Source organism: Pyrgilauda ruficollis, unplaced genomic scaffold (genome assembly GCF_017590135.1).
Source record: "Pyrgilauda ruficollis isolate IOZ18807 unplaced genomic scaffold, ASM1759013v1 scaffold21, whole genome shotgun sequence".
In the NCBI taxonomy this organism is placed as follows: domain Eukaryota; kingdom Metazoa; phylum Chordata; class Aves; order Passeriformes; family Passeridae; genus Pyrgilauda; species Pyrgilauda ruficollis.
Window position 1 is genome coordinate 1371199 of NW_024520318.1, and position 15855 is coordinate 1387053.

The 15855-nt window shown below is 47.7% G+C and overlaps 1 protein-coding gene across 1 annotated transcript in view; it reads left to right on the top strand.

Moving 5' to 3' along the window:
• RSRC1 (arginine and serine rich coiled-coil 1) overlaps positions 1-8599 on the top strand; it is a 94444-nt gene extending 85845 nt beyond the window's left edge. Inside the window, exons 9-11 of the mRNA XM_041467986.1 lie at positions 4967-5073; positions 5911-6057; positions 6793-8599. Of these exons, the coding sequence (XP_041323920.1) occupies positions 4967-5073; positions 5911-6057; positions 6793-6885 (347 nt within the window). The 3' untranslated portion in view covers positions 6886-8599. The remainder of the gene's footprint in view (positions 1-4966; positions 5074-5910; positions 6058-6792) is intronic.
• Positions 8600-15855: the final 7256 nt, after the last annotated feature.

The window sequence follows — 15855 nt, forward strand, 5'->3', positions numbered from 1 at the left end:
CCACACACTGGCACAGGCCAGGGGGAAAGAAAGGAGCCCTGGGCACGTGCCAGCAGCACTTTTTGAAGTGGCAACACCAAGTGATCCCTGGAAAAGCTGGAGAGCCTCCAAGCTGCAGCCCTGCTGTCCTGCACGCTCTCCCACAGCTCATTTCCACGACACTGCACCAATTTCTTCCCTGTATCCGTTGCAGAATCCCATTTTCCTGTCATTTTTCTGCTGTTGGATCCTGGGATCCAGCAGTAGAAGCAGGAATTCTGGCTCTGCCTGTGTCAGTGTGTGTTTGAACATGGACAAATGGCTCTGTAGGAAACATCCATGTGGGATCCCCACTGGTGAGTCTGCACCTCCAGCACAGAGGTTATTTGGGATGGAGGTATGGAAAAGATAGAAGCAGGCAGTAATTGCCTTTAAGATCAGAGCACAAAGCATTACCTTGGATTTTACAAGGCCAGCGAGCAACAAAAGAGCAGTAATTTATGAGCTCAGCGTAAAAGAAGAGCATAATTGCATTAAAAATTAATGCTAATGAACACTAAAATGGGGAAGGTGGTTATGATGAAAGTTTGGATTCATCTTCCCCGGGTTGAATGATGGCTGGTGCCTTGATTAATGGCTTAATTTCTATCAATTAGCGGGGAGAAATCTCCACTGAGACAAGGGTAAATTGAGCATTGAATTACAGGCCTGGCTTTGTGTGCCCAGGAAGGAGCTCGGTGACAAACACGGCGTGCCACAAATCCAGCAGAATTCCCTGTGCCAGGGCTGTGCCCACCCCTCTGCTGGGAGCGGGGCTCTCGCCCAGGATGCTCTCAAAAATACCCCAAAAAGCCCCAAAATGGGAGTGCAGGGCTGTGAGAAGGGCAGTGGGCAAGGCACACGGGACGTGCAGGGCTCCAGCAGAAATTTCACCTTCTTCAATTCCAAGTTCTTAAATTCATAGATGTTTTCTTAAATTTAAGGTTCTTAAATTCAGAGCTCGCTTGCTGAACTTTCCCCTCCTGCCTTCTGCTGCATTTTATACCCAATGCTCCCAGGTTTTTAAAAGAAAAGTTGTTAGTGTTCAGACTTGGTTTAAAATCCTATAAAAACGAGGTTATTATCATTATAATGTATCAAAATAGCAAACTTAGAGTAGTCTGGCACTCTCTGTACTACTCTCTGAAGTACTCTCTGGAGTAAGTACCACAGTGCTCACAAAATGCTATTTTCAATATATTTTAATGATAACCTTATTTTTGTTAAAACAAAAGTTTTTCTTGTTAATTTGCATTTTTCCAGCTAAATTTGCAAATCCTGTGTGCTCCCTGTAATCAGTAGATTCTGGAGTACTCCCAACTTTCTAGTTTAATAAATTTAATTGTATTTTTCAAGTGCTTGCAGTGAACTTGGGAGCAGAGAGATGAACAGGTAAAAGTTTCTCTGCCCAGTTTCTGGTTTTGGGATGTATTTATTGTTCCTGTGACTGTGGCTGGGAAATCCTTCCCTGGAAATCCCAACAGCTGGGAAGGAGTGAGGAGCAGGGCTCAGGGATTGGGAAGTGGGAATGGGAATTATCCGGGATGAGCTGTGGGAGGGGTGAGGGGGGTGGAAGCTGATCCCAAAATCGGAGATGGATCCCACTGGGAGGGATGGCTGGATCCTGCAGGGATGGGTCAGGGATGGATGGATCCCGCAGGGATGGATGGATCCCGCGGGGATGGTCAGGGATGGATGGATCTCGCAGGGATGGGTCAGGGAGGGATGGATCCCGCGGGGAGGGATGGATCCTGCATGGATGGGTAAGGGAGGGATGGAGCCCGCAGGGATGGATGGATCCCGCAGGGATGGGTCAGGGATGGATGGATCCCGCAGGGATGGATGGATCCTGCACGGATGGGTCAGGGATGGATGGATCCCGCCGGGAGGCTCCGCTCGGAGCATCCCCGGCTCGGCCCCGCGGCTCCAGCGCTTTGCGTGAGGCGGTGCCTCCCTCTAACGGCAGCGGAGCCCGGCCGGGAAACCGCATCAGCTCAGGAGATCCCGGGAAACATCCCAGGAATTATCCCGGGACAGCCCCGCTCCGGCCCTGCAGGAGCAGGAGGGACTTGGCGTGCCGGGAATGCTGCGGTCAGGGCTTGCGACAAGGGGACAGCTCTGGGCTGATTCCCGCTGGGTTCGGCTGTGGGGAGCGCTCACCGCTGGAGGCTGCGGGGAGGGCTCCGGGGGGATCTGCAGGAAAACTCTCCAGGGAGGGAGTCCAGGGGGATCTGCAGGGGGGTTCTCCAATGGGGATCTCCAGGGAATCTCTCCAGGGGGGATCCCCAAGGAGGTTCTCCAGGGAGGATCTCCATGGAAGTTCTCCAGGGAGGATCTCCATGGAAGTTCTCCAGGGAATCTCTCCAGGGAAGGTTTCCAGGCAGCTCCCACTGGCTGGAGTTGCAGCACTCGGGCTGGGAAGGGGGTCAGGGCTCTGGGATACCCCAGGATCAGGGTCGGGATGGCTGCTCCTCTCCTGATCCCAACAGACGGGATTTGAGGCAGGAGAATTCCTGAGAAGCAGAGCCTGGTTCTGGTGAAGTCCAGAGGTGACACACCACAGCGAGTCCCACCTGTCCTGCTGGATTTGCCTCCTTTTCCCAGTGCTTAGAGCAGAATCCAGCATCTCCCACAGCCAGGGAGTTTTTGTGTCATCCACTCCAAATTACCCGGGCAAAACTTCATTTTTCTTTAATTTGTCAGCTTGTGCAGCTTGAGTAAAACTGGGATCAATTAAAAACCATGGGATGTGTGAAAACCCAGTTCTGGTGGAAAGCACACAGCTCTGTAAGGCAGCTGGATAAAAATATCACTTCCAATAACCCCAAATAAAATGGGATCAAAGGGGAAATGTTTTCTGCTGTAGTTGTTTGTTTAGTCTGGGATCTGGGGGTGTTTCCTTCTTTTAATCCTCAACTCAAAAGAGCAAGAAAAAATAGCAGCTTCTCTGTATTTCAAAGCTTTTTTATGTAAAATGTGTTATATTTTTTAATTAAATTAACCCCTTAAATCTAATTAGTAAAATAGGAAGAAACAGATTCTGAGGAATATTTGAGGTTTTTTGTCATTGCTTTGATTCTGGAGTTAGACCTGCTTGAAAAAATCTCTTTAAGTTCATGTTCATGGTCAGGATTATGGATAAGCAATGAATCCATAAAAATTTACACTCAGAGATTATCCAAAAAATATTTTAAACATGTTTTTGTTTAATGGATCTTTCACAAGATATTATTGGTCACTTAATGCTTCTATTTCAGTGATTTTAAAACTCTTAGTGGAATAAATTTTGTCTTTAAGGAAAAAATGGGAATATTTTAGGCAGAGCTCGCAGGGAAGTTTTCCTTTCACCTGCTTTGTAGAATCATAGAATTCTCTGTTTCTTCTACTTTTATCTGATTCTCTGCTGTTTCTAATTATTGTGTGTGTGGTGTTTTGGGGTGGCATTGAGAGAATTCCAGCACATTTAATTCTCCAGTGACATTCCAGCCTAATTCTGCAGGAATTTACAGCTACAAAGCTGGGTGTGTGTATTTATACATGGGAGGAGAGCAGCAGGTGTAAATAGAGAATTGTAAAATACTGAATTATCCCTGAAGGATGGTGATATTCCCAGTTCAACTGGGAAAGCTCCCCCCTGCCAAGGTGACAGGGCTGGAAATTGTTCCTGCTGCTGGAATCACCTTTTTATTAAAAACCAGCCCTAATCCAAGATTTAGTTCCTTTATTTCCACCCTAACAGGCTGCAAAGACTCACGGTGCACTGAGTTAGTATTGATTTTTTTTTTTTTTGTCTGAAGCCTCGGAGCTTTCTGACTCCATTATTTTTGATTTTCCTATGAAATACATATCCTTGTCCCTGACAGCTGACAAACAACAGCTGGAAGTCGTTTTATCTCCCCATAATGTGTTTGTCAAAACTCCCCTGCACTAATGGGCTCTGCTTCCTCCAGTCCATTTTCCCCCGTTAATGTCACTGATGTCATTGGCAGCTTTTAGTGATTTTTGCCCCTTCCCTAATTTGTCATTCCCATCACTTTGTGCAGGATCTGGGTGGGATCCTGGAGCTGCCTGGGATTTGGTGAAACTGGAGCTGAGCTGTGGATTTGAAATCTCCTTTTCCTGCCTTTCTATGCCTGGCTTTAATCAGGATCCTTTATTTACCCTCAGACCAGGTGTATCCAAAACCTCAGTGAATTCTGATTCCCTCTCCTTTGATATATCCCAAAAATCCGTGGGAATCTGTTCTAAAGGAGAAGGTTTCATCACCAAGGCAGCAGGACTTGCAAACACAAGTTTAAATGTAGGAAATTCTTTTTTTCCTTCCAAATCCCCCAAAAAATCAGGTTAAAGTTGTATTTGTGGATTTTGCTGTAGTGCAGCTCCTGTCAACTTAGAATTATGGGATGGTTTGGGTTGGAAGGACCTTAAATCCCATCCAGGGACAGGGCAGGGACACCTCCCACTGTCCCAGGTGCTCCAGCCCCAGTGTCCAGCCTGGCCTTGGGCACTGCCAGGGATCCAGGGGCAGCCACAGCTGCTCTGGGAATCCCAGCCCAGCCAGGAATTCCCAATTCCCAATCTCCCATCCATGCCTGCCCTCTGGCAGTGGGAGCCATTCCCTGTGTCCTGTCCCTCCATCCTTGTCCCCAGTCCCTCTCCAGCTCTCCTGGAGCCCCTGGCAGGGCTCTGAGCTCTCCCTGGATCCTTCTCCTCCCCAGTTATCCCACAAATCCTTAGGTCAGCATCTGGAATGTTTCCACCCTCACTGCTGTTGTTTTTAGTCAGAGCTTTCCCTTGCAACAGAAGATTTTAGGCTGCATTGCACGAGCAGCTTCTCCTGGTGTGTCCCAAAATCTCCTTCAGGCATGGCTGGGACAGGGCCTGGCTCCCAGCATTTCACCAATCCCATAAATGCCATAAATCCCACAAATCCCACCTTCCTGTGCAGACCAAGCCACCCTCCTGGACCAAGTGAAGCGAGTGAAGGAGATCGAAGCCATCGAGAGCGACGCCTTCGTCCCACAGACCTTCAGGTCCAGCAAAGAAGTCAAAAAGGTACACTTCCCTTCCACAAGGGGCATTTTCCTTCCAAAAAGGATATTTTCCTTCCAAAAGGGGCATTTTCAGTCCCTTTCTTGCTGCATTATCCTCTCAGAGCCAGGAGGAAGCTGTGCCATTAAGGATTTTCCATCGATGGAAGAGCATCAATGTTGAGAACCTTAAATCCACCTGAAATCCCACCAAGGACTCCCTGATGGTCTCAGGGTGGGTTCAGGGAATTTAAATGTGGCAGAATTTAAAAATTCACCTGGTTTGCTTCTCCTTTTGTTAGGAGAAGCAGAAGAATTGAAATCCCAAAGTAATCACATTTAGTTTGTAATTAAAGTGGGGATGATTTTAATGCTGCTTAACTAAAGCCAGACCTGAGGTCTGTATTTATTCCCTGAAAAGAAGCAGCCTGGTTTTCAATCAGCTTTCCAGAAACCCAACAGGAGACATCCAGATCCCAGAACTGACCTGAATTTTGGCCAGCAGGTGTTGCAGGGAGCTGGTGTGGGATGTGTTCATTTTCCCACCTGGCACTGAGTGTTTGGAATTATCCCTGCTTGTTTTCCCATGAATGTGCAATTTGCCTTTCTAGACATCTCCAGGAATCTGGTGCAGCTTCTTCAGGAAGTGATCCAAAATCCCAATGGTGCAGTTTTTCCAACTCTCTCCCTATGCTTTGTTTTTATCACTTCATGTCCTTTGTCCTTGTCCAGTGTGTCCCACTGAAGATGGATCCATGAGGATCCTTTCAGGGAAGACAGCCAAGAGCTGGGTTAAAATACTGCCACAGTTGGAAATACTGGGACAAAACACTCAAATTTTGTATGTTTGTTTCTTTTTCAGTCAGCAGAACCTCCTGAGCTCCAACAGGAGCCTGTGAATGTGGGAGCAGGAGCCCCTGAGGCAGCTGCTGCTGAGAAAGAGCCTCCAGCTGCCAACATTCCCACTGCCATCAAGTACCAGGATGACAATTCCTTAGCACATCCAAATGTGAGTGTTTATCCCATCTTTTTAGCCAGAATTTATCCCACCTTTAGCTTTAGAGCAGCCCCTGGCATGAGAGCAGGGTTGTGTGACCCCACAGCTCCTCACAAAATCCCTGCTCTGGGATAAAGAGATCCCACTCCTCCCACCGCCCAGCAGAGCAATCCCACAAGGAGGTTCAGCAGGAATTTTAGAGCTATAAATGAATTTTATAATAAAATATAATTAATGTAACACTGGGGAAGTTCAGATAAATAAAAATTCAGGACAAATTGGTTTCTGTAGTTGGAAACCTGGTGGAAAACTCAGAACTTGCCCGTTTTGCCAACTTGCAACGTTTTAAACACGGGACAGACTTCAGATAATTTTAAATCATTGTGGCTAAACTTGAGCAAATCCCTTTGGAAGAGCTTTAGAGGGAAATAAAAGATTTTTTTAAGAATTAGCAAGTTAAAAATGCCTTGCAGTGAAGAAAACAGGGTGGGTTCTGTGGAATGGACAGAGAACAGATATCAGGACATGAATTGCACTGGAGCCTTGCCTCCCCAGTGATTATGATCTTTAAGACCCCTCCCAATTTAGGATTCCCTGAACAGTCTCTGCTTTTATTGATGTTTTTGGCTCACCTTTGTCTTTGCCCCCCCTGAGCTTCTCCTGTGGGCAGCGGGGCAGTGGTGGGTGCTGCAGGAGATGGGCACAGCCCCGGGCTCGCTGACTGTGCCGACTTTTCCCCCGTGGCAGCTGTTCCTGGAGAAGGCAGAGGCTGAGGAGAAGTGGTTCCAGAGGCTGGTTGCTCTGCGCCAGGAGCGGCTGATGGGGAGCCCCGTGGCCTGACAGCTCCCAGGGCATTCCCAGCCCCTTCCCACGTGCAGCTCCCGCTCTCAGCTGTTCTTCTTGTCTCTTAGAGGAGACTTCAGTGAGCAGGGCAGGCAGGGAGGGTTTCACCTGGATAGCCAGGGATCTTCTGTCCTGCTCCACCTGGGGAATCAAGAATGTCCTGCCCTGCTCTACCTGGATGACTGGGAAAGTTCTCTCCTGGTTCCCCTGAATGACCAGGAATGTCCTGCTCTGCTCCACCTGGATAACCAGGAATGTTCTCTCCTGGTTCCCCTCAATAACCAGGAATGTCCTGCTCTGCTCCACCTGGATAACCAGGAATGTTCTCTCCTGGTTCCCCTCAATAACCAGGAATGTCCTGCTCTGCTCCACCTGGATAACCAGGTATGTTCTCTCCTGGTTCCCTTGAATAACCAGGAGTGTTCTCTCCTGGTTCCCTTGAATAACCAGGAGTGTTCTGCTTTGGTTCCCCTGGATAACCAGGGATGTTCTCTCCTGGTTCCCTTGAATAACCAGGAGTGTTCTGCTTTGGTTCCCCTGGATAACCAGGGATGTTCTCTCCTGGTTCCCCTGGCTACCCAGGGATGTCCTGCCCTGGTTCTCTGCAGGCTCCGTGCTGGAGATGGGCAGGGCAGCACAGCCAGGGGCATTTCCTTTTTTTTGGAGGGAATTCCTCAGGTGAAGAGCACCTGGCAGCCCATGAAATATCATTTTATCTCTCCCAATCCAGAAAATTTTATAGAGCCAGGTAGGAGTTGGGAGGTAAGTGGGAACTGAGGCTGGGGGCTGGGACAGTGAGGAGCCATCCCAGGCCCCTCCATGTCCTGCAGCTGGAGAGGATCCAGGATCCATCCCTGTTATCCCTTCCCCCTGTGCAATCCTGAACATCTGGGCAGGCTCCTGCCTGAGGGAATCCTCTCCCTGGATGTGTTCATCCCTCTGCTCCCACTGCCTCACTCTGGTGGAAAATGCTCCACGTTTCCTTGAGCATCTGCCACTACTGCACCTCCAAATGGGGAATTGTATCAACCTCCTCATTTCTGGAATTGCCAGATGATGGAATTGCCACACACCTGCTTCTGGGCAGGGGCTGCTCCCAGCCCATGGAGTTCCCTTGGGCCAGGTGGGACTTTTAAATAATCAAAGTTTGGTCTGAACATCTGAATTTAGCCTGGATAAACTTCCACAAAAATCTGCCCATCATCCATCTAAGTGCAGGAAATCAACCAAATCAAATAAATAAAATACAAAAGTGTTTCTTCAGCAAAGCTGGGGGGAAATTGTCACATCAGGAGAGGAGAAAACTGAGCCCCACCTCTGGATGAGCTCCCTGGAGCTGCCCTGCATCAGCATTCCCTTGGGAAGCTGCTTTTTGGGATTGTTCCTCCTGCTTCTCAGATCTGTGGTGATAAAAAATGGAGGCTGACTCTGGAAATGGACTTTGGTTGTTTTATTTTTTATTTTAGATCCTGGATGTAAAAGGAAAATGTATTGAATTTGCATTCTGACACATTTTTACTTCCTTTATGAAGGGTTAGTTTGACTTTATCCTGCATCAAAATATTCCAAGACCTCGTCTGCAGGAAAAAGTGGGAAAAAATTTGTTTCCCTTGTTTCATTTCAGCATTTTTAAATGGTAATATTTGTCATTGCTGCATTTTATCATCACCTTTTATGTTTGTTTCATAGAAAATAAAAACTGTTTGATGTCCATGGAAGGTCCAGGTGTAAATTCCTCTTTTCATGCATTGTGTTGGATAAGTTTGGTGCTTTTGTTGGATGTAAAATGATTCTTTTTATTTGCAGCCCTGTAGAATATTAGAAAACTTTACAATAGGCTGTAAATAGACTTAAAGTAGAGTTAATGTATTTATTTATTGTTTATTAATCAACATCTAAATTTGCTGGAGGAGAGTTGGGAGCAAGAGCTGGAAAGAAAATGGAAATAACATTTAGATAATTTAAATAAATTAAAATCAATAAATCAAATTAATAAATTAATTTAAATAAATTAATACATTTTTAAATGTTTAGATAACATTTAGGTAATTTAAATAACATTTGGAAAATTTAACTGAATGGAAAATATACTGAAATATTCCGAACACCACTGGAAACATGGAGCAGATCAGGATAAAGTTGATTTTTATCGTTCCAGTAGCAGCTCAGTGATCAGACTACCCATGAATTCCTCAGGATCGTGCACTTTTCATGGAACAATAACTTGGGCATTGCCTCAGGGGGTTCATTGAAGGGGATTTTCCTGGGTTCTTGCCCTGGCACATCCCTGCTGTGGAGCCTGGGAGGAGTTGGTGCCCGGATGGCAGCGGTGCCAGGGCTCGTGCCAGCCTGCAGGGACATTTCCAGAGCCCCCAGCACTCCAGGTGGGTTTGACTCCTCCCTGCCCCTGGGAGGGACACACAGCTCCTGTGGGGCTGGCTGGGGAGGGCTGGGCTGCAGCAGATCCCTCTGGGACAAACTTGGCTTTTCCTTGAGCAGCACCCTGGGATCAGCTCTTCACTTCCCTGCCTCGGAGCAGCAGCAGTGGGATGGGGAGGCAGGAATCAGCTCTGCTGGGGGACCCCGGAGGGGTTGGAGGTTACTGCTGGAATTGTTTTACCCTGGGGCACCTTAGGAAGGGAAATGTCCAAGGAAATGTCCAAGGAAATGTGCTCTCCACCATTCCACGGCTGGGGCCTTTTTCCCTGAGGAAGAGGGAGGATGTGTGACCTCATCCAAGTTAATTCATGCCAGCACCTGGCCATAAACCCCTTAAATGTGGGCAAATCATCTCCAGCAGCCTGGATAAATGCACTGCTGGCTCCAACTTCTCCTGATCCAATAATGCCACTGTTCTTCATCTCCTAAATCTTAACCTGTGACAAAAATCCTGGTTTTAGTTCCTGTCGTTTTCAGTTCTCACATTTAGGACTCTTTCCTACAGAAAGTTCATTTTTTTCTGGTATTTCCAAGTTTGCTCCTGGTGAAAGGGAGCAGATTCCTGCACAGGAAGGGACACAAGCAGCTGTGTCAGTTTTCCCTGTAGAACTCAGGATTTTGGCTGTGTTTGGCAGCCTGCAGGGACATGGCTTTGTCACTCAGGACTCTCTGATGCACAAAGTTCCTGCCAATGCCAAACTGCCTGAGCTGTGGAAGATAAAGCTGGAATTGGAGCTTCTCTGGCTCCTGGGAGTCAGCAGAGCCCTTTCCCCCAGGAATTCCAGCAGCAAACTCATTCCCAGAGCCTGCAGAGCAGCCACCCTCCATTCCCATCAGGAATGGTCCCTGCTCCTCATCCCTCAGCAGCTCCAGCACTGTAGGTGAGGGATAACTGCCTGGAAAGGACCTGGGGTGGTTTTTAGGTGGTTGTCATTGTTGTTGGTACAATAATTTAGGAGGATTTTGCTGCTCAAATGATGCTGTCAAAGAAACCCTCCTGGCCAGGAGATCAAATGTTGCTCCTCCTGCTCCAGTCACTCCAGGAGGGCAGCACTGGGTGATCCCAAGGCCTCTGTCCCAGCTGTAACCCAAAACCAGCCCCCTGCATGATGACAGTTTTCCATTTGTCAGGTTACAAGGAGGGAGTTATTTTTAGTGGGGATCCTTGAACTCCAGAAACCTTTGTGAGGAGGGACCAGCTGGAACCTGGGGCTGAACCCGGGGCTGGGGAGACTCCTCAGCTTGAACGTGATACAAAACCCAAAACCACAACTAGCCAGGACTGAAAACACTCCCCTCGGGGAGTTTGGACTCAGGGCTGTTTGTTTCTCCCAGTTTGGACACAGAGCAGCACTGGCTGGCTGGGAATGGCTCAGTGACCCTGAGTCCCTCTGGAATTGCCACACAGGGGACTCCAGGTGGCTCCTCTTTCTGGAAGGAAGCAGAGGGGCAGGAGGGTGCTCCAGCAGGCTGAGCTGAGCTCCCAGCCCAGCTCCCACATTCCAGGTGCTCTGCTCCCACAAAAGATCTGCAGCTGCCATGGATGGGAATGAAATGATCTTTGAGTTCCTTCCCACACAAAGCTTTCCATGATTCTCTGATTCTGTCCCAGTGAATTTAACAGTATTTTGTTATAAATTCTTGTTGTCTTATTTCAGGCCTTGTACAAATTCCTGAACTGGGCAACTGGGAGCTGAAGAGATATTTAAATCAAATATTAATTTCCATGTTCTTACACATCTCCCTCCAGTCCTTGCTTTTATCTGACATTTACCAACAATTAATCACCAGCTACCTTGGCAGAAGCTGATGTCACCTCTGGACTGAAATCAGCTGTGGAACAGCACAGTCCAAAGGCCTCTCCCACTAAAAATACATTTAAACCTCTGGAAAGTGCAGAGCAGCTCTGAGCCCACCTGGAAAGGAGCAGCTGGAGGAGTGAGGACACCTCATTTCTGCCAAGCCGTGGGAAATGGAAATAGGAGCTGCTGATCCCTCCAGAGCTGCTGGGGATGGAGCCCTGCTGGTTGGAGCCCTCTCGGGTTTCCTTCAACCTTGCTCCTGACATTGCTGGGCAGAGAATGGAGCAGGGCCCCCAGGTGCTCCCATTCCTCCCAAAATAGTTGGAAACCCCCTATTTTTACTAATTCTGCTGTTTCTCGCTAGCTGGGTAAGCAGAGCTAAATGTTTGGAAGTTCGGAGCTGCAAGAAATGTAATTAAGAAGTAATTGTGTAATAAAAGCTGGGTGTTTTCTCAAGTGAGCAGTGACACCTGTCCTGGCTGATTGGAACTGACAATTTATCCTTGCCCTCCCTGTGAAATCAGCCAGAACCTGAGCTGGGAACTCGATGTTGTGATAACTTATACACTCAGTTTGTCCAGGACTAATTGGAACATGGGATTAATGGGATCTGCTGAGGTAGCAGCAGGAATTTTTAGCTGCAGCCACAAGCAGCCTGAGGCAGGAGAGCCCTTTGGAACAAACACAGCATGGCCTGAACTGGGCACGGGCTTTAAACAGGGGCTGAAAGTGCCTTCACCTGCTGCCAGTCCCAGGAGATCCTAAAGAGGACAGCAGGGAGCCATCCCAGCTCACCAGCCTGCAATCCCTGCAGGTATTGCTGCTTTGTGCTCAGCCTGGTGTCTTACCTTGCTGTTGGTACCAGCTCCCAGCTTCCTCAAAGAACAGAATCACAGAATTTCTAGGTTGGAAGGGACCTTTAAGATCATCGAGTCCAACCCATGTTCTAACACCTCAGCTAGGTCATGGCACCAAGTGCCACATCCAGTCTTTTTTTGAACACATCCAGGGATGGTGACTCCACACCCAAAATGCCATTTCCCCACTTTGCTGAGACTTTATGGGCACTGAAGTCTCGGGACATCCGTGGCACAGCCCGAGGGTCCCTCCTGCTCCCAGAGGGATCTGCTGCCCTGCCAGCAGTGTTTATTAGCTCAGCCTTAATTGACAATCTCTAATTTGTGTGGGTGGAGGGAGCTGGGCTACAGTGAGCTATAAAAGGAAGGTCATCAGCAGCCTGCACGAGCTGGTGACAGCTCTATTTATAGCCCAGCCCAGGACCCAAAATGTGTTTCTTCCCCTTTTTTGGTGCTGCAAGTTCAGGGTTAGGAGTTCCTGCAGGCAGGAGTTCCTCCTGCAGCCTCTAAGTGACTCCTTTTATCAGCTGCAGACACACAAGGGCAGGTTTTAGGGATATTTCCTAATTATACACAAAGAGAGGACATGGGCAGGTTTTCTGTTGGGTGGGAAATGGAAAAAAATGGAATAATAGTAAAAGAAATTTAGTTTTGGTTTGGTTTTTTTTTTTTTTTTCCTATAGAAAGGAGGAATTGTCTTTCCCTTGCTTGCATCTTATATAAAATAGGGTTCAATTTACCCAGGTAAGGCTGACAGCATAGTCCTGAACAGGTATTTTATATTTCATCAGAACAAAACCACCTCTGGTCAACACTTGGCTCTGATTGCTCCATTTCCCTCGTTAGGGTAATTAATTACCCAACTTTTAAACCTTGTCAGATGCAGCATCTTCAGAGGAGACTCACAGGATTCAGATTGGATTTCAACAGAAAAATCTGCTGATAGTGAGCTAAGGAGCATTCATTCTTTCTTTCCTCTTTTTTCTTCTTTGTGTGTACAAACCAGGTATTTCCTTTGGAATTTGCTGTTTCATTTCCACCTGTATTTCTGTTTTAAAGAAGGGAATCTTGTCATTTAGTTCTAATAATTAATGAATTTCAGTCTGGCCAGCAGAGTTGTGTCCAGCCTCGGGAAGGGCTCTGGCTCCACTTCTCCCAGCCCAGTCTGGCACTTTTCCCATTCAAACACGTGCAGGAATGCAATTTTTACCTCCAAGTGTTAAAGCTGCTTCAAAATAATCCTTTGGATTATTAGAGGAATTAGAGTGGATGATTTCCCAGAAAGGCAGAAATATTCCTGTGCTTTTCAGCAGTTGCACCAAGTGTTTCCCACAGATTTTAGTGTATTTTATATAAAAAGTTGATCACAATCAGAGTCTTTTTGGGCATCACCAGAACTGATTTTTACTCTGGAGGGAACAGAAAACACAAACCCAAATTGCTGGGAAGAAAACCTCTCAGCATGAGGAGTGAAGAGGAACTTGGGGGTTGGAAGGAAATGTTTGGGGCAGGAACCTAAACAGGGATCTTTGGAATGGAGAGAGAACAAGGGAATTACAAATATCAACAAACATCAATATGGCAAAATGACCTTTTGTTCTGGCTGAATGTGCTCAAGAAAGCTCTGAAGTCTGGAGCAGATTTAAATAGTCCTTTCACCAAAATGAATAAGAATTAAGAAGGTAAATTAATTCCTAAGGGAAATCACTGTAGATCTCATTAGCTCAGGAACAAGATACCTTAAAACTTTTAATTAAAGATAATATTTACTGCAAATGAATAAGAGTTGGCAGGTTTCAGCAGAAACCATAATCTCATTTATGCAAAGTTTTCTTCCATTAAGGCAGACATCATTAATCTCATTGGAGATGCCCTCCAGCCTGACAGAGCTGCAGCACGAGGAGTTCCTTACAGAACTCTTTAATCTGCACAAAGGAACTGCAGCTGCAGCAGCCCCAGAGCTGGAGAAGGGCTGAGCAATTAAAGAGATCCCTGTGCAAACACAGCCCTGCATCCCTGGCACCCAGCATCCCATAATGAGCTCCTTCCAACCGCTGCAAAAGGAGCAGCCTCTGCAGCCTCATCCCCCAGGTCCTGCACAGAATCCTGGAAAAATGGAAAGGAACAACCTCTGCAGCCTCATCCCCCAGGTCCTGCACAGAATCCTGGAAAAATGGAAGGGAACAACCACTGCAGCCTCATCCCCCAGGTCCTGCACAGAATCCTGGAAAAATGGAAGGGAACAACCACTGCAGCCTCATCCCCCAGGTCCTGCACAGAATCCTGGAAAAATGGAAGGGAACAACCTCTGCAGCCTCATCCCAGGGTTCCTGCCCAGGATCCAGCACTGGAGCTGCTCTGGCTGGCAGAGATTTCATCCCTGGGAGTGAGAGTGGGCACAGAATGAACCAGGGGAGTGTGGGTGATGTGGAGTGCTGGGAACAGCTGTGGGAAAGCTCCACATCCCTGTCCCAGAGTTAGAAATAATTTCTTTTTACAGGGCTGAGTTCAGAGAATCATGGAATGGTTTGGGTTGGGAGGGACCTTCAAGATCCACCTGGATGGGCAGGGACACCTCCCACTGTCCCAGGTGCTCCAGCCTGGCCTTGGGCACTGCCAGGGATCCAGGGGCAGCCACAGCTGCTCTGGGAATCCATCCCAGCCCCTCCCCATCCTCCCAGGGAACAATTCCTTCCCAAAATCCCACCCGAACCTGCCCCTGGCAGTGGGAATTCATTCCCTGTGTCCTGTCCCTCCTCAGATTCCCTACAGGAAACATGCCTGGGATAACCAGGTGGGATTAGAGGAGCCTGGAGTATTTCCATGGCAGCCAGGAGAGGAGATCCTTGTTCCATCAGGATCCATCAGGATCCATCAGGCTGCAGGGATCTGGCCCCAAGGGGAGAGGAGACCTCAAAGGTGAATGAACTGAGGTGTATCCTTTGAGGTATTTTAATAAATCCCTGCTTTATTCCTTTATCATTCCCAGTCTCTGTTCCAGGTGGCCTCTGAAGGCATCAAGCCCAGGTGACCTCTGAGGATGAGAGAGCAGCAAATAAACCAGCTCAGTGAGGCAGCTCTGCCTCTGCTGGGCTTCTTATCACCAAATCTCCTGCCAGCTGGGATGGGTTTTATTGCTCACACACAGAACTCAGCTTTGCTTCAAGCCACACACAGAATATTACAAATATTTTAGTAATCTCCTCCTCTGCACTGCAGTTACTCAAAGATTCTAGAATTATTTAAAACTGCTCCGAAGGTAAAGTCTGTTCACACTAAAAATGCCACAAGCAGCGATTTTAGCATAGTGATGAAATAATTTACAGTGGTCATTTATTAATGACTTGTCAATATTCTGATTAACAGAGATGCTGTGGTTGGTTTTAGGGCAGCCATTCCAGGCTGGAATGTTCATTTATCACAAACCAGCCAGGTGGATTTCCTTTAACACAATTCCTGTATCAAATACAAAATTCTGCAAATTCTCCCACTCCTGGAACTCCATCTTCTCAAAATATCCTATGATTAAGGCTGGGAGAGATCTCCCAAATCCATGCTTTTACTGAAACCTCCCTTTGACAACAATTCCAAAGGTTTGCTGGGGGGTTTCCCTTTATCTGCTTCTGCTAAAACCAAGACTCCTTTTACCTGTAACCCAGAGCAGGGCAGGGAGGGGACAATGAGAGCCTTGGGAAGGGGACGTGCCCTGGAGCCCCGTGCAGCCACTGGAGCATCCCAGGGCCTGCTCGTCCCTGTCCCTGCCCATGCCAGTCCTTGCCCATCCCAGTCCCTGCTCATCCCAGTCCATCCCAGTCCCAGTCCATCCCAGTCCCAGTCCATCCCAGTCCCAGTCCATCCCAGTCCCAGTC